The 27454-nt window shown below is 38.3% G+C and overlaps 1 protein-coding gene across 6 annotated transcripts in view; it reads right to left on the bottom strand.

Annotated features, from left to right (window-relative positions):
* Nucleotides 1–13078: 13078 nt before the first annotated feature.
* Nucleotides 13079–27454, bottom strand: part of Dll (homeotic protein distal-less) — a 93720-nt gene continuing 79344 nt past the window's right edge. For 4 of the 6 annotated variants that reach the window (XM_070294589.1, XM_070294587.1, XM_070294593.1 and 1 more), the window contains exons 4-6: nt 18931–19102; nt 17260–17572; nt 13079–16220 (exon numbers count right to left, since the gene is read on the bottom strand). In XM_070294589.1, coding sequence (XP_070150690.1) covers nt 16202–16220; nt 17260–17572; nt 18931–19102 — 504 coding nt within the window. In that variant the 3' untranslated portion in view covers nt 13079–16201. Of the gene's footprint in view, nt 16221–17255; nt 17573–18930; nt 19103–27454 lie in introns of those variants that run through there. The other 2 variants (XM_070294588.1, XM_070294590.1) reach the window with 2 other exon arrangements.

The following is a 27454-nucleotide window of genomic DNA, read 5'->3' as shown; positions in this document are numbered from 1 at the left end:
CGGTGTACGATAAATCTTTTTTCATAATCAATATTCATTATATAAATATTTAATAAGACCACAAATTCTATCATTTAATAAATGTAGGCCAAGTTCCATTATAATTGCATGTATGCGCGATATAGAAAATATCTTAGAAAACGGACATCTTAGATAAAATATAGTATTGCCATTATAGTCGTTTGCCGTCGACTTTCAATTTTATCACAGTTATTACAGTTTAAAGACCGCAAGTGCCTTCAAAAAGTTTATCTTGAAAACGTAGTAGAGACGCATTATTATTTCGCATAATTTCGTGCTCGGGCTCTTTAGGTCCTAATAACTATACACACGCGTATGTGGGGGGGGGGGGTGAGGCGTATAACGTTCAGCCCGCGCATGAATAAATTACAGACGACGTAACTCCTGCGTAACTCCTGTCACGATAGGAATTATCGTTCCATTATTGAGAGGACGCGCATAACGGCAATGACTTCCTCGACTCGATTCAGACGAAAAAAGGACCTCCTGTCTCTCACACTCGGCAACTCGTACCTATATCTTCGGTGAGCAAAAAATGACCGAAGAAGACAGAAGACAGAGTGAACATACGAAAAAACGCTACCGACGTACACGACTCTTTAGTTTGCTTCATTCGCCTTGATCGTACGACGAATAAACCTGCGGAGACTCCAAGGTTGATTCGCAATCCGTGTGCGACACGCGCAGATGTAATTTGCCTCTTTCGGCTATTGTCATTTTTGTACGAAATGTGAGAATCTCGTGTGTATCTCGTAGAATCGTACACTTGAGCTTCTGACCCGCAATAAGTAACCTGTCTGACGCAAGTATATTTGCGATTCAAACAATCACGATCAAATTTTATTTTGCAAAGATAATTCAATATATTGTGTAGATATATATAGATACATATAGATATGTATAAATGGAGATAAAACGAGAAATCGAAAGCATCCTCGGATTCTGCTCGCGGAAAATACAATAGTAATGACTTTCGGAATATGTTTCCCGCTAATAAATACCAGAGCGTTCAGGCTCGGCGCGGCGTTCCACTTCTTTTCTTTTATTGTTGTTGAGGAATCAGAGAAAACGTTTTCCTTGTCGTTAAAATGATATGCGCACTGCACATATAATAATGACCGGCTGTGGCCGGTAAGTAACGCTAATGATGTACGTTTAACTGTACGGTCACGAAGGTAAACTCGATATAGCTGATAAGCGAGTTCATGAAACACTTTTGCGAATATCGTAATGTCAGAAAAAAGCAAAGTTTCTCACCGTATTATTAACTTTGCGGAATTGTCGATAATCCGAAGATACCAAGCTCCATCCAATATTCAAGATGTTTTCCGCACGAAATAAGAAGAGATAGAGAGCCGAAAATGAATAAAACACATATTTCTCTTCATGACAAATAGCTTTATAAAATTTATTTTCATGCTCGTTTTTTTACGTATTAAATAAAAATTTTACGTCGCCAAAATTTTGATTATACGTCTTAGAATTCACAAGGAAACACATTCATCTTATATATTTAATCCTTGTTATATGTCAATTTTCTCAAGTAACTATTGAGATAATAATTAACTGTATTGTAATACGATGTTTTATTAAGTATTACGTTTGTTAAAAAAAAGATATAATATATACTGCAATAAGACGCGCACTAATTTCATTGGTGATACGATGAAACCTTGAATACATAAGAATTATATTTCTGCGCTGTGAAAAATTGCAATTTCATTATAGTTTAATTATATACGTGTTATAGAAACAGTATAAAAATCAGCTGTTGTTTAAAATTTGCAGAAAGTTTCAAGATAATAAAGTCAATAAAATCTCGATTTGAATATTAATTGGTTTGATTTGTAAGATAACAAAGCATCCCAATCTCATTCGTCATATCTTAATCGGCGTCTCCGCATCGCAAATAGATGAAAGCGATCGGTAGTAGTGTAGAATGCGTGATATATCTCGGGAAAAAACGCGTTTGAAGGCCGTGAGGTAGCAGGTTTCTTCGCTCGTCAGCGCGGCGGCAGGTATAAGACGAAGGGATTCTGGGATTCATTAGCGTAATTAACGGGCCCTCATTAAGCGTATTACAGAATGAACGGGCCCATCTTCGCTACATCTCGGCATCGACCAGCTTTCTACAACTACGCGTCAATTCGAGTCGCGTGTTTCTCTTTCGGCGCGCACGTATATATTTCTCTTTGCAGATGTGTAACGTTCTCTCTCTCTCTCTCTCACAGAAGATTTATTTCAATGAAGCTGAAAGAGGCTTGTCACATTCTGTTCCTACAACCAGAGAACACGTATATGGATATTTTAATCAAAGACTTCGTTAATTAACGTTAAAGCAATGATTCATTGCTCATTTTTTGTATAATCGTGATTTTTAATTTTGGAAAGATTTTACAAGTTAAATTATTACATAAAATTATGCACATTAATATATTGCAAAGTATGAAAGGTAATTTAATTGGAGAAAAAAAAGCATACATATAAAAAAATGTGACAAACTTTTTATGAGAACTGAATTGCTTGAATATACAATACAGACAAAATACATATATGTATAATAATCATCACAAGTTTAAATGGCTTTCAAATAAATAATAAATTATTGTATCTTTGTTTTTTCTTTGTTATGCAGAGAGAGAAACTGTTTCCGATTATTGCGTAACCAATCGCTTACGTAACGCTGCATTCTATTGCATATAAGTATGCGATTGAATGTCAACGATTATATTGTCTAAGGGATAAAAAAGTACGACCTTTCGGTCCGGGACTTCAGCCACGAGCACTTCTGTGATGTATCTCATGTACGCATGGCATATTAATTAATTTCTTGAATAATGATAAATCTACGCATAGACATACATACATACATACGACATATATGTATACATATTTACATCGCCAAAGATACTCCGTCTTTCTTAATATTCAACAATATTTCTTCATATTCTGTTAAGAATTTAACAAGTACGGTTACACAAAGTCATGCAAATATCTATTTGGATTAAAATTTTTAAAAATATATTATTTACGTTTTATTTCATAAATGTCTAAAATATTTATGATAATTAAAGCGCGTTTAAAATGCAGAAAAATTAAGGAAATAAATTATTATAAGAAATACATATATATACAATGTGACGATGCACATATGTTTAAGATACAGATGAATTTATTTAAAAGTAAGATCTCTTCCATATCTCTCTAATAAGTACAAGTAAATAATAATGTTATCATCTCTAATGCTTCTTCTAATGCTTATTAATACTGTGGCAATCCGCTTTGATCTCGTTAACACTACATATATGAAAATACTATCCTAAGGGGTCCGGATGTAAAACGAGGCACGCAACGCGTGTGCGTAACAAAGGCTTAAGGGCGCAACTTCTTTGGGGGTTAACGCGTGCCATTCGGCGTCTGAAATAGGTGATGATAGGTTGAAACCGTGATCCGATATCATTCCTATGAATTATTAAGTAATAGAAGTTTAGAGTGGCTTGGGGATCGTCAGCTTTTGATTTTACTTATAATAGTTTAGATTTACGTATCAAAATGAAGCAATCGATACCATCTGCTTGTATAATACGTTTGCGTAAAGAAATAACGTTGTTTTATCGAATCTCCGACTTTTAATAAACAAGGATAGTCTTATCGTATGTCAAAATTAATTTAGAATTATGTGATTGAAATTGGTAGCTATCGTTTCCTTCATTCGATATAAGGATGCTAAAAAAAAAAAAAAAAAAAAAAAAAAAAAAAAAAAAAAAAAACGTTCGTTCTTCACGTAACTCTCGTCATTCGAACATTGATCTCGTTGCTTTCTCGAGGGATTGAAAGATGGGGGATTAACGGACGGGTGTCGCCGCGAATATTTTATAAATTAATGTCAATGCGCCCGGCTATATATCCGGTTACACCGGAAGTGCCCGGTACAATGAAACACGCATACAACTTGCGCGTAAGGAAAAGACACAAGGGGGCGACGTGGGGAGAGGACAGACCGAGCGAAAAAAATGCTTTCGGCCGTACGTGGATTTCCTCCCACATTGTAAAGTAACCCCTATTCACCCTCCGCTACAGGACGGCTTTTTTATCGGCAGTACGCGCCGCGAGTTTTTTCTTGCTGCTCTCCCTTCTGGTGCGACCCCCTCGCGATTGTGTTCGGGACACGGGGGGCGTGAACTCTGGCTGCCACGAGTAACCTCGAGGCGTTTTTCGCATTTGCAAGCATCGCCAAAGTTGAGCTGAAAGGAACCGTTAAAGTTTATGCTGACATCCAGCTGGTAAAGATTGGGTGGATGGATAGCCGGCGCGCGATAAACTGTTTCTGGCAAATATTGCATTATTTATACATTTATAAAAAATATACATTTTTAAGAGTTTGAGAGAAAGCAGTGATATCAAATGTTAAAGAAGCTTGATAAATTAAATTTCAATACCATAAGTATAATGCGATACCGATTATTTGTGAACAATAAGTAACATCGTAGTGTTATACAATCGATAAATTTTTTTTTCTTATTTTTTAATCTGACAAAACATAAATTAGCGAATGGCAACCATTCAATTATACTTTGCGTTCTGATCTTATAGTCTTTCGCGAGTAATTACTAATAAAAAAATTATTAGCCGTTTCTGCCGGTTTATTCTCGGCGGTACGCTCTCTCCTAAAAACACAATCCGCCTTAACTTTCAATAATTTATTCAGATGTCCACCGTACGCTTTTTGCTTGTTTTCTCCTTTCTATTTGCCCCTCGTAGGTTTATATCCCAATTATCTTTTACGTGAAAGATATAGCTTAAGCTTTAGAGATAAGTAATAAAGTTCTTTTTCTTAATCAAGGAATACAGAAAATAACATTGTCCGGGCAAAAAAATCTACAATATAATCCGCGCTTTATATATGCTTTCGTATAAAAGCGCATGAAAATTACTTTGTAGACAACAAAGTTAAAGACAGATTTTAACATTTTATCTTTCAGCATTTTTCGTATTAAAATCAATTCAACTATAATTGAGAAAGCGCGATATTAATATTTAATAAACATGGCATCCCAATTTACATAGAGATTTATTCTTTCATCCGATAAACGTGATTTGATCTCACGGACGGATAACTGACCCGTCCGCCCAGACATGTCGCTAGATAAGATCTAAGATTACGGCGATGCTGTTAATGTCGGATTAGTGTCACTAGCCCTTTTCCAAAACGACTCGCACGAGACTGGGTCAGAGGGTCGGGCGTGCGCCTGCCGTCCGTCGGGCTTTACGTCTCGTCTCGCGGCTTCACTTTACGACTACCGTCGTCGAGTGAGGGCCGACCCTCCCGCAAATCTGTTTATTTTGCGCGGGTTCGCTCGACAGGTAGGTCCTCGAGAGGACCGATCCTCGTGTGCGATCGACAGCCCGAGAAAGACATCGGCCTCGTGTTGCCCCGTTCTCGAGGAAGCTTGCCGCATCCTCGAGATTTGTGCGTTAATCCTTTGATCCTTTCTTACTGTCGAGTCGAGAGCTCAGAAGGGAGAAGCTCCTCAAAAGTACTGCCACTTGACTTTTTCGATTTACGATAAAGTCGCCCGTTCTGTCTTTTAAGGCAATAATATCTAATAATTGTTGTACGATTGTTTCGTATAAATATCGTATAATATTACATACACAATCAAATTTTTCATTTTATTTAAAAAAAATTATTATTCACATACGCATACACAAAATCTCTTTATATAAATAATAAATAATACTTTAATAAATAATATACAACATAAAACACACACATACATATGTCAAGTGGTGCAAAAAAAAAAGTTATTCGTTGATATAAAAGATTTTCGTATATCACTTCATTAAACAGCAAAAAATAATACGATGTATAAATAATATAAAAATATGCAAATAAGATAACAAGGCATTAAAGAGAACAAGGAATATTCAACTGATTATCACTGGTTTCCTAATGAACGTTAATGGCACGTTAATTTCTTTATCATTTTAACTACGATCATAAGCATACCTCGTTATAAAAACTATTTAATAAAATCTCGCGCAAGAACTAATTTATATCTTGCTAGTAATATCATGTTTATTTTAAGTCATCTTGTGTGCGCGTTTTCTCATATGCGCACGTACAAATATCCTTTTCTGAAATATATTTAACGAAAGAATAACATATTTTCATTTACGTTTTGTAAAATTTACAAAACTTTAACGTGCGAAAAGTATGTAATATTATTTTAAAAGATGATGATCTACTTTCGTCGATTCCTAGTAATCAAAATATATCAAGGTCTACACGAGGTCGAAACGTGCATTTAATCACCGATGATCGAGACACACAAATGTCAATGAGTTTACCCTTTCCTCTACTTATGGACTTGTTCGAGTTTCGTTACTGTACACGAGCATTTGTGTGAGTCTTTCTGCCACGTGCCTGCAACCCTTATGAGACAACCGATACGTTGGGCGGAGTTCTCTGCGCCCGGTTTCTTTCGACCTTTGTGATCTGCAAGTCCACCACCTGGAACTACAGAAGGTACTACGATCGAGTGTTCGTCGCTAGAGCCGTTGAACAACGTTTGTCTTTGAAAGTTTTAATGTCAGTTAATTTTTTTTCTCATTTTCCATTGGGAAATACAAAGAGTTTTCACAAAGCCTCTACATCGAATTCCTCTCATGCTGTTAATTTTATTCTAAACTTTCTTTACTCTTGGAGAGAGGTGTGTCTTTAACAATAATAATATATCTATGCCAACTTTTTTAATACGTCATTCTTTTGGGAATATTAAAATTTGCAAATTTAAATATATGATAGTTTAATCGATAATATAAATAATTGTACGATATAATAATTATACTTATAACATGTTCGTTGCTACATTTTCATAATTTTTAAAAATAAAATTATGGCCAAAGTTGAAGAAAGTGTCATTTAATTTAACCCGCATAACTTACGATATTTACGTAGCACGATCCCCGCGATTCAGCTCGGCCAGAATAATGATTTTTCGCCACGTGCACGCGGAATGTCACTAATGGTGGAAGGAAGAGGGGAACGAGAAGTAATAGAATTAGTTCGGCCAGACGGAGGAGACCTCCTCACTTGCCTCGCTATAATACGAGCTAAGTTCCGTCACGAAGACCTTAATATCCGCCACTTCCGCTGCCTCCCACTCGTTCGTTTGTTTATTCGATATCGTCGACCATCTTACGAGGCCGAGCCTTCTCGTCCTTATTCTGACCCTTACATGGGGACATGGACATTACACAATATAATTTTCTTCGACGGCGTTACACGTGTACGCGGGCTGATTTATGACGTTACTGATGCTGTTTGTACATGAATTAAGGAAAATATCGAAAAAGTAATATAAGAGGATAAAATCATTCGCAGAGAAGAGATATGTACGAATGTTTTTCTAGCCATCTGTGATAAATTAGTAAGTGATCAAAAACGCAGATCCTTCCGGGAAACTTTTTTAACAAGTTTGCTAATAATATATTAATATAATAATATATTCTCGAATTACTAGCTTTAGATAATCAATATGTAATTCACAAAATTCAAGACAGAATTCTATTTTGCGTCACATATTCTACGGTATGAATGGATTCTGATATGTATTTTGTTTTTGTAAAATGTTTTTATATTACAAATATAATGAATCAAATTCTCTTCGAATTTTTTATCACAAATAATTAGATCGTCTACAATGATTCCTTAGCATCTTGATAACTTCATAATATATTTAATATTTTACTTCATATAAAAATACTTGACGAGTATAATTATCAATTATTATCGCAATTAGAAATGAGCTATTCGTTACTTTAAATAAAAATCGTTCCGCACACGAAGGCTCGTACGTCGTCTCGACGTAACACGAACTCTCGAGCCACGAGGGAGCTGTATTGTCTCGCGGACGATTCGCTCGCTCGCGAAGTAGCGAGCAAGAAATCCGATGTGGGTTAAATGCTAATTGCACAAAGTCGGGCAACTCGAGTCGGCGAATCTCTCGGGTGGCACGATCCGCGGTCGCGATAAAGCAAGCTACACGAAGTCCGTGCGTTCTTATCCGCGCTTACATTCGGAAGGTTAAGAGTATCGTGTATGCGGTGCTAGAGTTCTGGGGCACTTTTAGCTTTCGTGTAACAGTTGCGTGTTGCTGCACGTTCTCGAGTCCGCCGACCGCCGCTTTGAGGGGAAAAAAAAAAAGTATGTACTCTCCACACAATACTGGAGATATAAAAGTTATCGATATTACGAAATTAACACGCGTTCGCTGTGCTGAAATAATAGTTTATAAGCGATTCAAATGATTCGCAGCAAATGGAATCTCAAGAGAAAACCTTACATTCTCGTGCAAATATGTTATTAGTATCGTAAATATTTACCAAGTTATTATGCACGCACGCGCCGATACGACACCAAGACAAAAAAAAAAAAAAAAAAAAAAATTTGCAACGTTTGATAATATTGTATTCAATTTTCTATCCATTGCGATGAGACTATATACTCGTATTTTATTATTTACCTCCACGTGGCAATAACGTCATGTTTTTTTCTCCGAGAACCGGTGCAAAGAAATGAGGTCGATTCGCGCAAACAATGTTATCTAATTTGACGTGAATAATAAAACGATACGTCGATCGTGCACAACATTTCGAATATATAAATAGCGATATAATCATAAATAAATTTTTTGTTTCTTTATAATAAAAGTTTCCTCGCATCGATAATTTATTTTGATATTATCGATTTAGAAACAATCGCGGATAGATATATGGGATGAAAATAGCGTGTTCCGCTATATCATTCGTATAATGCGATTATATAATATGACGTTAAGAGCACGCAGTGACGGATCAGATCTGCCAGCTTTATCGAAATCCGTGTGTCGACTAGAAAGTGCCCTGAATCGATCACACGGCTCCTCTATCTACTTTCTTGAATAAACAAATGACGCCGCAATCCAAACAAATTGTCCCACGGATATATTTCTTCCCGAGATGCGCTTAATTGCGTACAGGCGTACAGTTATTTCGGGGGAGAGGTAGACTATTTAAAGTATAAATTTATTTAGTATATCTTAAAATTAATTGATACATATATGCATGTTCCATTTTTAAAAAACGATTATTTAACGATGAAAGAATTGAACTCTGTTAGCATTTGTTAATCTTTAACGCACATTATTATTCTTTTATATCTCTAGAATATTGATAATATCAATAATAATAATTTAATTAATATATATTTAGATATGAATATAAATAGATCATTACTATTTATATGAATAAATTTAAAATGCAATTTTTACTCATTAACTACGTTAAATCTCTTCCGCGGAGAATCTTTAATTTTATTAATCATTTTCCTCAAACGATTTATGATACCTGCGAGCACTTACAGCGGACTTATCTATTGAATGAAGGGTCATCTCTTATCTTCATCTGCAACCGCCGCTCGCACTGTGCCGTAACTTTTCCTAATGGTAACAGTACTTAACTGATCGCAGTGCATAGATCCAATGAATATACGTATATACGCAATGATAGGAGTTCAGTTTTGTTCCGTCCTTTTTTTATCCCTTTTTTTTTCCTCATCAAATCGATGAAGAAGGAAAAGAAAGCGTTTTATAACGCGGAGTAAAAACTCTCGGATAAAATCTGAGTTATAGCATTCATAAAAATAAACTTTTTTATCTATATAAGCGAACTATTAATCAGTTAAACATGATTTCGATAGAAAAAAAAGAGAAGGACTGAAAGAAGAAGGAGATATATAACGATCTTTACGAGGAAGAAATCGATCTCCTTACGATAATGGTAAATTGAATTCAACGTCGATGACGAGCTGCTCGTCTTCAAGGTAGCCAAGAGCAAATAAACATCCACTCGACATAATGTCTTCGAAGACTCGTTGGATCGAATACAGGCACCTACCTTGCGAGAATTCGAGCGTGCTTCATCGAACATTGTATCCATTATACGTTTTTGTCTGCCGCTCCCCCTCCCTCCTCTTCCTCTTTTCCCGTGACTCCCGCGAGACTTGCATTGTCGTCCCGAGATGGTCCTTTTCCCCATCTTCTTCTTCCTTTTCTCCTCGTATATAAGTATAAGTTTACGTTTGGAAACCACGAGCCCACAAGGCCTCGCGGTATTCATCCCAACATCGGCGTATCTTTTTCTACTGCACGGTCCCGCACGAATGAGCGGATCTACTCGCGCGTGGCGAACGACGGATCTCGGAATAAAGTATGTATTCTGTCTTGGGGAGCCGTTCTTATCAAACATTTTTCTTAACTAGTCTCTTGAACTCTCCAACATCGGATGTGCTGATTTAATTAATGTTTAGCTGTATCACAATCGGTAATTTAAACGAATTTTCATTTACTATTAAAAAAAGATGAAGAGACACTTAAAAAATACAATTACAAAGAATAAATCTATAGAAAACAGAAATAAAATTTTCATGAATATAAAAACTGCTTTTTCCTATTAAAAAAATGTGTAAGAATATATGGTATTTTGTATCCGTTTCTCTGAGCGAAACGTCTTCTTCATGATATCGCGAGAAGACGCAGGATACAGCGTGCCCTCGGCTTTGAGAGCGAGATAGGAGTACAGTTATCCATAAAAGTAGAGCATGCGTACGTTGGCTCTAGAACGGCAGGTGGCTGCCGGTGAATAAAGAGAGAAGAAGCAAAAGAACGCGAGAGCCGTCATCCATCGGGACAGTACGAGAGAGTTCTCGTTCACTCGGAAATGATTGAATCATTGAGCCGATGTCCGCTTGTTATATACGAAAACGTAGTAATTCATAAAAGACACGCGACTCGCGTTATTAATTCGCTCCTTTTGACATATCATAGAGACAAAATTTAATGGACAACATTTTTTCTCGTTAAACCGATAGCTTGCATATTTTACATACATGCTTCGTAACGATACCTACATTTTTAGAAACTTACCAATTAATTGATACGCAATTGCTGCAATTCAGTAGAATTCTTCTATTCCTTTTCTAAAAATACAAGATGTTAAATATGTTAATTTATATATTCTATAAAATATAAAAGATAGTAGGACGGGGGAATATATAAACGAAATACCACGAGGCAATGTTTTAAATTGAATTAATTAGTTATTCATATTTTATACACAATAGTAATCATAATTAAGGTGTTTTAGTTCCTCGTAATATTCTATATCCGTACAAGGGTACTCGGTAAAATCGATAAATTGGGGTCTGCCGTGTTATATCCTATATGTATATAGACGATTTTCTAGGCCTCTCTTGTTTCTTCTGTTTCTCTCGTTCTCGTCTCATTTCTCTTTACATTCTTATCACAATATCGTATTTTACACAGATTCACTTACGTCTTATATGCTAGAGGGCCTCGGTGCAATATTTACAGATGTTCGGCGTTCGATCTATCGGCCTCGCCGAGTCTGATCGATCTCCGATGGTTTGCACCGAGACTAGTAACGCTAGTAAATTCTATGGACTTTTTTTATACTGTTTACCATTCTCTCTCTCTCTCTCTCTCTCTCTCTCTCTCTCTCTCTCTAAAAAGAGAATCGTGTTAAGTTCGCGTTTCATTCTCGCGCGCGGCACTGATCATAATCCGCATATTTGATAAAAGCGTGGAAAAAGTGAACTGCCGCTACGTTACACGATTTGTTTCGCATGATTTGCTCATCGAAGCTATCCGGCAAACATCTTTCTGCATCACAGAAATTAATTTTGGTATTTCCTGAAAACTGTATCCCTTTTCATAAACGGTTTTTTTTTTTTTTTTTTTTTTTTTTTTATATTCATGAAGAGATATAAGCTACCTTTGTATGTCATTTTCTTTCTTAAAATTTTATAAAGTTCCTTGAATTTAAATTTATATAGAAGATTTGATTTCTCATGCAAATAAAGATATTTTTCTAATAAACATAGCTTTCCAGAAAATTCAACGTCAATCTCGCAAACAATGATCAAGACGCATATGCCTTGTCACTTCGACCACGCTAACAATTGTTTTACGCTGTTTTCCGCATTTCCGGCTTTATACGTAATTTAGGAACTGAGGGGAGCTTCGTCTTAAATTATACACGCATACACCTTCTTATTGCACCGAATCAAAACGCAAGAAGCCATCCGAGGAGGCCATCTCGTGCCTCCTAGTTCTCCGCAGCGCGACTTGCGGTTAAATCTAACGGCACTTATTATTATATACGAGAGAGAATCGCCGCGTCTCTCGTTGTCATCGTCACCGTCATCGTCGTTGCCGGTGCGCGTCCTTTGCCCATACCGACATCACATCCCGACGAAGACGACGACGATGACGATGACGATAACGCGGTGTACGTCACAATGTAGGAATTTAACGTCGCCCCGGCGCAGCGACATCGATCCCCGGAACGTAGCCTACCTTCCAGCCCGCCTTCCTCTTTTTCGGCCGCGGAACCTTTACGTAACGCGGGCTAACGTAATCGCGTAGCATTCAACAGCAAGCGCGGTCGACACGAGCGGAAGGGCATAAAACTAGTTTTGTACTGTTCTCTTTGTGCACCGTGGGGTAAACCTAGGGCAGCCTAATCCGCCTCGAGTTTCCGCGCCGCATCGACTCGCGCGGCGTCGACGCTTTTTCTTCGTCGATTCTCAGGGAAATTTATACGGGTGCGTTATATACATATATACGTGAGATTTCGCGTATATACTCTCGATTCTATTGACACACGGCGTCGGAAACGTACGGTTTTAGTGTCACGAAAAAATACACTCAATACAATTATTTGAGATTTAATTTACAAACCGTAGATACGTTATTATTTTCCTATATGAATCTGTAACACGAATTTGTATACTGTCTCATATCTGGATTTATCGTCCAATCTCGAGAATTCGATGCAACTTTGAATCATGTAAATGCACTATTAATTACGGGTTAATGCATGAAAGCTCTTACGTTATAATAAAGCAATATAGAAATTAAAAATTTAAATTTTTATTAGCCCATTAGAAAATGTAAGTTTTAAAAGTTTTGCGTGGATATTAATTTTTTCTCTCTCTTTTTTTTTTTTTTTTTTTTTTTGTGTGTGAAAATCTGAGAGTCGAGCTGAGCGAAACCGAGACTTGGCGCGCATCGCGACATGTGCCGAACGGTACCGTCAATCAGAGCGAAGGAAAAGGCAGAATCAGGAAGGAAAGGGACCGTATGGGACCATGCGTTCTCATGAGACGACCATTGTTGCATCGACGAGACAGTGGATCTATGTAGGTCAGCGGTGGGGCCCGTCGACCCTCCCAGTTTCCCGCGATTGCAAGCCACAGCCGTCGTTTTTGCGGTTTGGCGTCGCCTCTTGGAAAGCTAGATATTGCACGACGCAAGATGGCAAGGGTGACCCAATATGGCTGACGGGGGACAGCGAAGAAGAAACAGCGCAAAACAAATCGCCGCATTGTTCACCCGCAGTTTGACCGGCTTACAACAAGTCGCGTATTCGGATGCCTAGTTTCTAATTCGAACATAGATCATTTAATCACCGCGGCAATGGAAGAAAAAAGAGAGGCAATAAACCGTTCTTTTTAATTTAGTGTGAGATTTTCTTGAAGTTTTTTTAATTTCTAAAATAGTTCGTAAAATTTACATTAGATAAAATTATATTCCCTTGCGTACACAACATTATAAATAAATAAATATTTTTGAAATTAGCAATTTTTAAAATAACAATTCTCAATTATTGATTCGTTTATAATCCGTTATATAAAATATTGCAACTGAAAAAAATCAAACAAATTATGCATTAAACTGTAGCATTACAGAAAAGATCACAATCTAGGCAACTAATTGAAAATTCAAGCAATGTCTTCTTTACATTTTCCAAAATTCTTAATGAACTCGAACATCGGCATTCTACGCGACTCTTTAGACTTTAGACGAGATAACAATTTTTTTTCAAACTCCTCCCAAAACTATCGTTCCTCCGTTCATCTCTCGCGCGCTTCTTTCCTCTTCGGAGGAGGCCGCGGCCGATTGCCTCATTCGGGAAGAAGGGACGACCGGTGATTATAGCGAGCCACCGTGATTGCCGAGATTGTTTGACTCACGAAAATGTCATTAGGATTTCATTACTTCCAACTGCCTTGAGGAACGACTGCTTCAACGAGTTTATGCAACGTTGTCTCTCTTTTTCTCCGCTTCTCCTCTTCCCCCTACTCTATTCCACGTTTATCTTCTCGAAGAGATTCCGCCAATCTCGCCGTTCCTCTCTGTCTCTATCGCGCGAAATACAGCACGAAGTAGGTCGGTTGCGCTCTCAGCTGTTGGGCAACTGTCACAAAGGATCGATCCGCCTAACGTCATCGGCAATTGACATTTACGATGAGATAGAAATTGGTCTTTAGAGATGCACGATCGTGCTTGATTCAGAAAAGTGACGAAAATCTCGTGTTGATCGAGCCGTATAAAAAGGTCATTCAATCTGATCCTGTTATTCGCCAGAATTTGTTCTGGAAATAAACGTAATTATCAGAGGCAAGTACCGGATATAGGCCATGGATCTCAAACTTGATTCGCGTCCAATATTTTCATCGTAGATGTCATAATTATTGCTACTTTAATACTATCGCATTTTGATGACCCCCGGGATTCGTTAAGTTTGAGAGTAGTAAGAAGTTGAACGAGTTTGAATATTTTATCATATCCGATTAATTGTAAGTTTAAAAAAGCAATTTTTAATAATACTAATAAATCATTGATCTGTCAACACCGGTGTGACCTTCTCCCCTTCCCCCATCTCAGAGGAATCTAATTTAAAATTAGATTAAAATTCTTGAATCTTATGCATTTGTTCTATGAATAATTATCTGGAAGTAAATCAATGTAAATCAAAAACATTGAAGTCAGTATTTAAAACTTTAGATTGCAATAGAAAATGGCATTAAATAAATAAGAAAATATTTAATTTTGGCGATTAAACGCAAAGGAAATGTTTTTCTACAGATTATAGTGTTTTGAGGCTTCTGATATAAATACAAATACAATTAATTAACACCTTTACTGTGTTTCGATCCCACGTGATTCGATTTTGGTAATTGTAGCAGTAACGTCGATTCAATATGTTTTCATAGAAAATAATTGTATCGCGTAACTCTTGTTGAATTAATAATTAATTATAGCGATTAAAATCGTTACGCAGTTTCACGCAATTGACAAACATTATGGACAACATTCTCACAATGAAAACAATTATTTGGAGGCAATCTTTGCTTATAATTAACCGTAGTAATCAAATTAGATCCGATGCGCGCAATTGCGATGGTTGACACGAACAGACATATAGAGAAGCCATTTTATTTCCCAGGAAAAAGATTCCTCGCGATTTTTATATTTTTTGCGACAACGATTACTTGTCAAACACGAAAAGCGTTACAGTCATGATTATTCAATCATACGCGAAGCGTTACAAGTACCCTCCAACTCGTAAATCGAACATCAAGACCACCAACGAAAACGACGTCGTACCTCAGAGAATTCGCATCACGAACGATCAATTTTCGGCAATTTTATGTCATAAACTACTGTTATCAACATTATATTATCACTCATTTCATATAATATTTACTTCACCATATGACGAAGTCGTTCCTTTCTTCTTCCAATCAACGTCGATTCCATACCCAAAGAAAAAGTCTCGCTTTCGCAACGAAACAACGCGCACCGAAACAATGTCACTTATCAATTAAAAGTCACTCGATGCATACGAACCGTTTATGACTTGCCATCGACGTCGATCTAGTCCATGTTGACTCGAAATTCGGTCCTCTTCGTTAGCTTTGAGAAACATTTTTTGACAGCGCGTCCTTGCCGATCTAAGATCGGTATTTGTGGTTGCACATTATTCATCTCATTAATATTATTATTATTAATATTTTGCTAAATGTGTGTGTGTGTGTGTGTGTGCGTGTGCGTATCATACACGATATCGCACTGTTCGTATTCACTTTGACGGACGGCCTGCACGGATACCGGCATGCGGGTTTTATTAGACAATTAGAAACAATATTAACATTCAATTTTCCTCACAAAAGGCGCTACACATATTCACAGTTTAGGGCGAGACCGCTGGAATAAGTCCAAGGCGCCACGAAGGAATGGTTCACTTGAACTCAGTTCGAGGGACATCTTCGTTAAACCGCTGGCCACACCCTGCAAAACACACAGATGATCGTTCTGTTAGGGAAGATTGACGCATCGCGAGAGATATTTCGCGAAATTTTAAAAGATTCAATTATCAACTTCAAATCTATCTAATTTCAAACTAATATTTATCGCCCATAAATAAAAGTTTTACAGTAAATGTTTCAATAATTAATTAATTTTAAGTCAGAGGTATTAAGGTAAATCTTTTTTTACATCTTTTAATATAAAACTGCAAATATACATTTATCTCTCTCTCTCTCTCTCTCTTTTTCTGCTGTAAAAATATATTTTTCACGCTTGTACTATACTACATACATACTTGACGTCGATTTTCGCCGTTATTATATTATTAAAGAGATATACGGTAACTTTGAAGCTTCCGGAATCACAGTGCGATGAATATTATGGTAAGGCAAGTGAGGTAAATTTGTCGTGTCATGCTGATTCTCGGTGAATAGAAGAAACATCTAGCATGTCCCAAGGGGACATGTGACTGGCAGTACCAGTTTGCATTGAGGTGCGCTGATTGACGCGTCGCACTTTAATTTCGGATTGAAAATGTCTATTAAATACTATTCAATGATTGCTCGCGTAAAAATCACCGAGTTATAGCAATCAGAAAGACGAGAAAGCTATTTTCAAATATAGACATTTAGGAAATGCTGTTTACTTATTGTATGTTAATAAATTTAACAGATTTCTCCTGCAGAGCACAATATTTATTTATCTCACGATAACTCTATCTTTATCTTCTATAAATGTCCTATATAATTCGTACAATACTTTCATGTACACATTTCAAATATTTAAAAATATCTAATATCAGAATATTTCTATATAATTAATTATCTAACTTCAATTTAATTATTTAAATTCAATATATTTTTTAAATTTCTTAAATCGCGTTTACCTTTATACTTTCAAGGGTACTCTAAGAGGAAATTATTGTTTTAGAGATGTAATAATTTATCTCGTCAGCTTCCAAAGGCAATGCATCAAACCTCCATCAATGTCGATCTGTTCGCGATTTGAAAAAGCAACTTACGTGAGTAATCCGGGATTAGGGTCCGCCTGGTACCAGGAATACTGCGGCATGTAGCCTGCGTGATGCGGCGGGGGTGGCGGTGGCGGTGGATGATGCCCGGGCGTGTGCGGGTGATGATGGGTGTGAGGGGGCGCGTGCGGATGCGGATGGTGCTTCATCTCGCCCGGCCAGGAGGGTGCCGGCGGGCTCTCGTTGTGCTGAGGCGACATTTCGCTTCCGGGGCTCGAGCTCCCGGGGGTGTGACCGCCACCCCCGCCGCCCATGCCACCCAAGTAACCCGTCGTCGGGCTGCCCGACACGGAACTTCCGCCTCCTGCAACACAAACGCGAACCGGGAACCCCCGGGTTTCAGGACCACTCTCGCAGATTCTCTCGCGGCTGTCGCCGTCGCATTCAAGCCGCGCGGTTGCACATGCAGCTGCGCGCGCCTTCAATGGGACCAGCGTCGTAAATTGTATTAATAGCGCGCGAGGGAGAGAGCTTTCCGCCCGCGGCATTGTGTACTGATGCATCTGGTAGCTGTTACGAAACGGGAAAGAGTTTCCAGGATGGTTGCGCGATCGCTCCGATTCCGCGAGCTAGTTAAGTTGGAGTCGGTACCGAGAATTTGAGGTGTATATATGTGTAGTTCATCCCCCTGAGTGTGTATACGTCACGCTTCCGTGACATTCCGCCGTTTAGGAACGCTCTGATTTTTATCCTTCTCCCGAAACTTTGTTACCTTGACGCTATTCTTAAGCACGAAATGGTTGAAGCTTTGTACTCATTAGTGTAAATAATGAAGTACATTATAAAGTACATGCATTTACCCGTACTTAAATTTTTGCGAGAATTATTGCAAGAAAAATAATAACGTAAGATTAATCTAATACATTAACATTGTAAAACTGCTTGTAAATAATCTATCAATTTAAATCGCAATAAAGTAATTCAAATGCAACAATAAATTAAAAAATACGAAGATACGATATATTAGAGTTTTTACATAAATAAAATAATCTACTCTTATGGTGTATATATATATATATATATATATGTGTGTGTCTGTGTGCAAAAAGATAGAATTTATATCGTTGACCCAAATCATTTTGCGAGGCATAATGATGCGCATCGGGAAACGCATGGCAAATTTCGCTATGCTGAGTGATACTTTTAGCAAGAGAAATTTCTCAAGATGGGGTTAATTACACCGACAACATCTTTCGTTTCCGAATAAATCACTCACGAGGCAGATTTTAGATTACTATCAGCCGCAGAAAGAGAGCAGCGATGAGGCAATCCCGGTATCCTCGTCGTCGGGGACACCGGGCGGTGGCAAAGTATCGCGCGATGGTAAACGCATCTCGCGAAAATTGCATCGGATTATTAGAATTGTAATTACGAAGAGGAGAGCGGCGTAGATTGCGACGGTGATGCAGTAAGTGATGGAGTAGTCCTGTCAACCGCGCAATCATCGCGCGCATTTATTCCGTGGATGTTCGCCCGATTAAAGATGCACAAGCGATCGCGGTCGCGAGAATAGATGGATCGATCGTGAGAGCGATTTTATCGATCGGCTCTTCCGAATCGCCAATTAAATACACGATAAAAGAGATTTGTTTACATCGCATATTTTTTTAAAATTTTATCCGAATCGATGTATTCTATTTAGGCAGGCATAAAGCGACTCACCACCTTGCATGAGACTTCCAGGTTGACCAGGTTGAGGGGATGGTCCTCCGGGTAGAGCGTTTCCACCCGCTAGAAGACTGCCATGCTGGCCGCCACCACCACCTCCGCCCTGCTGCGCTGCCTTCATCATCTTCTTGTACTTACTCCTTCTATTTTGGAACCAGATTTTCACCTGCAAGAAAAATCAAGATCTTTGAAATAAGATGTTCAACGATATAAAGCTAACATTCAGAAATTTTATTATATCTTACGCTTATCTAACACAAGGATTCAACTGCTCAAAATATAAACAGAAATAAATATAAATAGCGTTATCAATATTACGATTGAGCCATCGTCATTCATCATATCTTAATAATGAAGATAATTTCTGTCAATCTTCTGAAGATATTAGAGTAAATGGCGATATTAGCGTAAACTATAAATAAACTTATTACATTATGTTGAATATTTATTAATGTGTATTAGCATTCAGCGTTTTAAGATTATTTTCTTAAGGCTATTATCATCTATATATGCATATATTTGCATAATAAAACAATAATTAATTTTTGAATATACAAACTTTTGTATTAAAAAATTTGAATGTTTATAAATGTTAATAAATACAGAATTAAATAAAACTTAAGCATTAGAAAATATATCTTTAATTGACACAATTTTAACGAAATTATCTCGCTCCCCTTATAAATTTTATGATTTTCGAGCACACGATAAATTGTAATATTTACAATATAAATCATACGTATTAAATATCCAATCATCATAAATCATCATATATAAACATCATAACAATTATTATAATTAACATTATATTAATTATTAATGTATTCTTTTTCAGATTTCCTCAAACCATCGAATCGGTTCGTTAAATTATTATGAAATAAAATCACGAGCGTTTTCGTCGGGATGCATCGTACGATTATCGATTCGACCCCGTGCATGGAAGTACACTTCGCAACTGTATGATGATGCGCGGGTATGCCTGAATCTAATCCGATGCTTCGCATCATTGCTCCGTACCGCCGAGAGTTAGATTTAAGAAAAAGAAAAGAACGCTCGTCATTTCGTAATCATCGTTTCTTTTGCCTCCTCCGTGCGATGCATAGAACCGCAGCAGCGGCAAGCAACTTTGTCGTCCTGATACCGGGTGCACACGCGCGATCACTAGGATTGTACATGCTGTTCTTTTTTTTTGTCTCAGCATCCGCACACATGCGCCGCACGCACGTGACATGCTAGCTCAATCTTACGTAACCTTGCCGTCGCGGAACTCTAAGTGTGTACGTATTACAGGTATATGCGTAAAGTATATATATTCGCGTTTTGCACGGCAAGACCGAAGCCATATGTTTGGATACGTACTGTTCAAATCGTCGAAACAAAACTTATTGTTTAAAGGCTCCTTTTTACTTGGCCTTGTCCCGGATGGTACGATATCTTTTTTTCTATTCCGTAAAAATAGCTGTATATTTAATCTCATTCAATGTAAAATTATCACAATATATGATATATATTTTTATTCACCTCTAATATATAATTATTAAATCCATAGATTGTCCAATTTTCACAAGAATAAAGCTTCTCATATCAAAGCAATAAGAGATCGATTATTATTTTTAGAAGCTTTCCATGCGCGTTCTTCTGCCCCTGACATGTTCATGATTCTGTCATTCTCCCACACACGATGTAATAGAGGTATTCGGCTATGCCGGATGACTCGGACGAAAACAGAGACATATACCTTTTTATTAATAGTACGCTTTAATGACTTTTTAACGAGCCTATCCGCTACAAACCATCCGGGCTTACTCGATCAAACTTGATATTCCACAGCCATGTCGATCAAACGCTATGATCGTGAAACGCAAAATGAATACAGCGAAAACGCGCACCGACTATTCAACTAATCAAACGCACGAGAAATTTTTCACAATTAAAAATTACTTTTCTTTCAATTTTAACCCCAATTTTCGACCAGTACGTTCGCGTATGTATGCGACAAGAATGTAAATTATGATATAAACTATATACTGGCGTATATATATATGAATTAATTATTAAATAGACGGCAAAGGAATTCTTCACGAAAATTCTTGCGCGAGAAAAGTAATGATTAAATGTTTCTTTTTTTGATTGTTGCTTCATTAGTACGGCATTTATTCAATCAATCTTTTCAACATATCGACAATACAGCCGGTAATAACGATTTTCTTTATAAGACGCGAGAGAACGATACGTAAATACTTTTTTTTTCTTTTTTTCTTTTTTTAACAATTAGGTGAGTCTCTCTACTTTTAATGAACTCGTATGATGTTGCATTACTCTCGATGCATCTTCGACCGCCTCCTTCCATACCTTTTTAGCATCTCGCTTTTGACTGGACGCGAATTGACTTAGTTAATTAAAGCACTGTCCAGCTTTTGATTGACGTTCAAGGTATAAAAAGTTGACGACGTGAATATACGTATGTGGATTTAGAATCTCGCGCAATGGAAGAATCACGAGTTGGTAAGGTGAGTGGGTAGGCTTCGTTTTATTAAATGCTTCCAGTTTACTATTATTTGAAAAAAGTAACAAAAATAAAATATAGATTTAGACATTTTGGATGAGTTACGCATCGCAATTATAGATCATACATATAAAAGACTATAATCCAAAGGCGTGCGAAGGGAAAACATTTCTCTCTCTCTCTCTCTCTCGTATAGATTTTTCGAATAGAGATTTGCAAGTGTATTGCAAATAAGAAATAAGAAATATTTGCAACGTGTAATCAAACATAACGCGCCTGCCAATTGCGTCATATTGATGCAGATTTCACTTTACGCTCATTTTCCTAATACGCAGAACGATGATGTACCCAGGGCGGATCGAAAAGCCGAGACTAATCGGTAGATACGGCACGACGCTCTTGCATTATACATAAGAGCGAAGAGACTAGAAATAAACTGTAGCTCCAGTTTTGCGGAACGCGCGTCGTCACACTCCGCCGTAGCCTCTTCATTAAAATCACGACACGAGCTACCGAAAGAAACGTCTTGGCCGATACTAGATATTATGCGCGTATCTACAAGATATATAGAGTGCCCCAGAATCTTCGTCTTTTAATTTTAATAATAGATTGTTCGACAGATTTTAATTTCGTATCAACATTTTCTTCAGAATAGAACAACCGAACAAATTATAATAGATACGAGAAGCGACTGCACAGAAACAGTTAACGCTACGAAACACATATTTGCATCGACTCCAAGCTCATTAAAACGTCCGGTGTGAGAATTCCGAGGCACCCTATACATACACGCTACATATCATCGCGAAAAATATGCCGCGGCAACATCGACGTGGACTTCCTCCGGCCTCTGGCCGGGCGAGCGTGCGCCCGGCGTGCCGGCGCAGATAAATCTCTTTCTAATTGCTCGCTGAAAAACTTGGCCGCGGTTGCGCCGAGTCGAGATGGCGCCCGACAAAGGCCAGCAGCGCTAAAACCCGATCTCGACGTGCTTTATTTCGCTCGGCTAAGCCGGTCAAGCCGGCCAGCCGGAACGAAGCGGATCGCGCTCGCCGCGCGGTTTGTTTATTGATATTTACAACCGGCGTTGACAGGGTACGACGCGGCATCGACGATAAGGGATGCGCCTTCGTTCGCGAGGATAATATAGGGGGGTTGTGTCTCTTTCGAGTTGCCGGCGGCTTCTATCTCTCTCTCTCTCTCTCGCAGGAACGGCATGTGGGATATAGTTACGCGCGTGTCGGCGCAGAGCTTTAATTAATATCTTTTTTCTAGGTGTCGTCGAATATGTTAGATCGCTCTCCTCTTTCTCCTCTTGCGGTCGTTTTACTTGAAGTAAAAGATCGCGGACAGTGATTGTATTACTTTATGCGTAGTGTAATTAAAGATAGGATATATTTATCCGCCTCTTTTATGCGTCGAGTGTTTTCTTACTTTATCTTCTTTTATTAACGTTTCTTTTTTGGAATATTAAAATAATTTAATATTATTAATCATAATTTATAATAATATTATATCATTTTTTGCTGTATCGCGCAATATGTATTATGCCTGATATGATAAGTCTGTACAATTTTTTATTTCATTCCAGTAGAGATAGAGAAAGCGATATTGAAAGGCGAATGTGAAAACATAAGATTTCATAGTGCGAAATATGGTTTGAGGTAATAATGATTGTTCTCGCAAAGCGGTACGATGACAAGCTCGGTATTCAATGATTTATTACCTCTTGCATTCATTGTTCCGTTACTAGCATTCTTTCTCTCAAAACGTTCCCATAATTCGCTCACGAAAAATGAGAAAAATGTCGAAATTTAAGGCCATATACATCGACAAGATTTTGTCCTAAATATAATATTCTCACTAAATCTGTAAAAGTCTCGTTAATTAATTTATTAATTTAACTTCATACATAATATAATCGGCAAAATGTTTCATAAGAATTCTTAACATACTATTTAAATATCCTCAAACAGATTCACTTGTAGAGCGACAATATCATTTTTATTTCTATTGTACATAATTTTTAGACTCTATTTAATTTATATGAAAGATTCAAGATAATTTTCAAGCTACATATAAAGAAACCACACGCGGGTGCTGAAGATAATTGTAGAAATATAAATCAAATTATATTCCGAGAGAGTGAGTTATAAGAGCCGTCTGTTGGTCGACCGCGAGGTAGTAATCAAAATCGCTTTTGCTCCAGCGAGGTAACATCAACGTCGAGCGAGGCGTCGAGCGAAATCCGCAAGGACTACGTCGCGTCGTGCTAGTTAAAAAGAAGGGTAACCGAGGAAACGAGAGTCAAGGGATACGAATGCACCCTGACGCCGACGGGCACCGGCACGGTGGCAAGCTGTCGTTATCTCTCGACCGGACTTAGAGAAGCGCGTGTTACGTGGCTCCTCTGGCCGTCGAGCAAAAATTGCAACGCGCGCGAGAAGCAGCCAGCCGATGGTCGTTCCTCACCTCGTCTGGCCTCGTGCCAGCAAAAAAAAAAAAAAAAAAAAAGCGAGGACGCTGTTGCTGCCGGATCTCGCTGATGTTGCCGCGACCAGCAACGGGCTTCCGACGTCGCCGCGGGCGAGGAACTCGGTAACAGTCCGCGCTGTCGATATCGCTGATGCATACTCAATGAGCGATGGATCGTCGCCTCGAGGGGCGGGAGAGAGGATGCCAGTGGGCAGGGACAGGAGGAAGATGGCAGGAATTGCAATCGATAGGGGGACAGGTAAGATTTTTAGATGAAAAAATGCAACGCGGATCGGAAGGCGATGCTGTTTAATATGTATGAGTGGCATCTAGGAGTAATATTATCTCTGTATAAATGGAAACGTTCTCCCACCGCAATTCGATCCGCGTCGGGACTGCATCCTTGGATCGCGATGCAGCTCGATGATTTGGAGTCGCTACACCTAATACAAGGAAAAGGGGGGGGGGCGAGGGGTGGAGGAGGGGAACTGCGGAAGGATGAGTCGTTAGAAGTTGCGACCTTCTTTTTGGATGGCTGGAACTGCGGATGTGACGTCAGACTTCGGGTCGTTACTAAGAAATATTTCGAAGATTCATCAACAAAGACGATAATAATCGCGTTCCGCAAGTATTAATAAAATATTAATAATTTGAGAAATATAAAGCAAATATATGAAAAGTATTCCTTTCGAGAATGTACTTTTAATTGCATATTTGTTGTTTCTTCTTTTGATAAGATTCTTTGTGGATCGATTTCGAATCGATAGTGTTCGCTCTGTCAATATTGGCCGTAAATGACGTAAACGTGGGCACGGTCGGTGGACTACACTTTACTTGTGGTAAATGTAACGCGCGATTAGCGAAAAATGTATAATAATTCGCGACTTGATGATGCGCTTCGATAACGGTGAATTATTTTTGCATAATTTTTATTTCAAGTACAATATTATGCCTTGTGCCAACTATACCACTGCACGATATCAATAAATTATATGGAAATGTTTCTTTCACACTCTGTTTATAAAATCAATTAAATTAAATAATCTATTGCGAACAATTTATCATAATTCTATTGTGACACGTTAAAATTTAATTTGACAAATTATGTCAACAAGTATCATTCAACTGCAATTATATTATGTGTGATATATGTTCTTCATCGTTGACCTTATCGTAACTCATCCTTCGTTTGATCGAAGCGGGGACTGGACAATTAAATGCAATTACGGCGACGGTCGATGATGATGGCGCGATTAATGATACGAAGTCAGTGAAATAGTTCACATAGTCACAACATTTGTAGCATACTTTCGTAATTTAAGAGATAATAATCAATCATTAATGTATAATAAAAAAATTACTTTGCCGATATTAGTATCTAATTTATCACATAATAAAGAACAAAATAATTACGAAATAATAAAAAATATCTTTTCGGAAATTTTTATTAAACTAAAATGCAATATTAAAAGAGTATTAAAAAAATTGCGTATATCGAGTATCGGAATCAGAAAGTTATAGTACACGAATTACACATTCACTTCTCACGTAAATCTATACAAAATTGAAAGTTATATCGCAGATCGAGTTATTGCCGCGATAGGGTCGATTCCCCCTCGTACAGTGGGACCCCCGTCGGCGCGTACTGAATGATCCAATCTGTCCACACAATAAATAATCACGCGTATATGGTATCGGTGCGGTCTACCTGTGGCCGAAAGCCGTAACAAACTAATCCGTCATTAGTTCTTGATGCCGGTACATTTCGCCCAAGGATTTTCAGCGAGCGCAATAAAGAGAAGTATACACGATGAGATTATCTCATCCATTTTCCCTCATGCTTTGTACAGTCTAAGGTCTAAGTAAATAGATCAATGAACATGATTGCATCCGATAGCGCCGAATTAGTTAGTGCACTTGTTCGCATGAAAAGGGGGAAGAAAGATAGGAAGGAGATAATGCTCTCTCGAGCGATATATTAAAGTACATTCCCATTCATTTTGACAATATACGCTTGATTTATATATCTGCTTGTTGAAAATTGAAACTGGAAAAATATAGAATAAAAAATATCAAATATACTTTAATACTGATTTGCAAAATGCAGTTTTTCTAACTGTTAACGCGCATTCCACAATATCCCTCTATACCCAAAATCACACACACATAGACGCAGCTGGATAACATATGTTGCATATTTTGAGAAGGACAGTCAGTCGCACACACGGCGGATATCATAAGCACCTACATTTCTAGCTATCCGCTGGATGAAAAGAGGAAGAGAGAGGAGAGGAAGAGAGGGAGGGAGGGAGGTCAGGGAGAATAATAACAGCCGTGTAAATGCGTCACTAGGGCCCCCGTACGTTCGCATAATGCCTTTTTTTTTTTTTTTCATTTCGCTCGCCCGCTCACTCCCACAATGCAACGTCGGCCTCTCCCGCCCCCTTGCCCCTCTCGTCCTCCGTGTCAGGGGCCCCTCGCTGCTTCGGCGGTTCCCACTTCCTGCCTGGCATCGGTGATGCGCAGTGCCACCTTAACAACAAAATTCCCCAACGTTGCAGCGGTCCTCTTTGCTTTTGTTTCATTCACGGTTGTTCCTTTTATATGTATGACCGCGGAACATAGACAGTGGGGAGGGAAGAGGGGGGGGGGGAAGCATGCGTCGGAATCCGGCGATGATACAAAAGGAATTACAGATTTTATCACAAGCAGCCTGATTCGCAATGTTTCATGGAATTCGCATACAGATTTCAGCTAAGCTTCTCGACTATATATGGTATATACTATAGTATGTAGTAGATTATGTCCCAAGTAATCTCAAGGACGATTTTGATCTACTATCATTCTTCGTGTTACGTCACGCTCACACGATGCCCGCCAAAGGCACATTGATTATAAGTAGCGAGTTACTGAAGAGGGAAGGGGAGTTGCATCTTTCAACAAAATATTGAAAAATGATCAATAATGTCTATCAATTTTCCTTACTCGTCGCACACATGTGTTATTATTTTTTTTTCGAGATGGAATTAATGGAGCTACGAATGATGTCGTCGTCACGTCATGTACAACGTTCACGATCGGCCACGAGCGGCCGACAACAAAACCGCGCGTACTAGTAGCTTTGAAATCCAGTGAAATCTTAATCGGAAGCGCGATTATCGCGATATCGTTATTATACGCTTCGCGTATTCCGCGTCCACGCTGCGACACGAGGTCGCGCGAACAACGGTTGACGAAAAGTGATTGAAATCGAAACGCAATTTCGTAGTGGGCTCACGTGCCGCGAACAACGGTTGACACCGTGACGAGAGCGGAATACGCGCCGCGCGTCGAGCGGTACAACACCCGTCACTGTTTCTTTGTACCATGTCGTCGTTTTGTTACTTTGTACATATTCATAACGGCGTTACATCACCGGCGTGTATGTACCGCGATGCATTCTTTCTCTCTCTCTCTCTCTCTCTCTTTCGCTTTATCGATCCTCCTTTTTTTTCTCTCGGTATTTTTTTACGCTTTCCGTTTCCACGTCCATGGATA

The sequence above is a fragment of the Polyergus mexicanus genome, unplaced genomic scaffold (genome assembly GCF_030449975.1).
Source record: "Polyergus mexicanus isolate NDT 795.1 unplaced genomic scaffold, iyPolMexi1.0 SCAF_4, whole genome shotgun sequence".
Taxonomy (NCBI): domain Eukaryota; kingdom Metazoa; phylum Arthropoda; class Insecta; order Hymenoptera; family Formicidae; genus Polyergus; species Polyergus mexicanus.
Note: the sequence above shows the minus strand (reverse complement) of the source record. Positions and strands in the feature narration are given on the sequence as shown.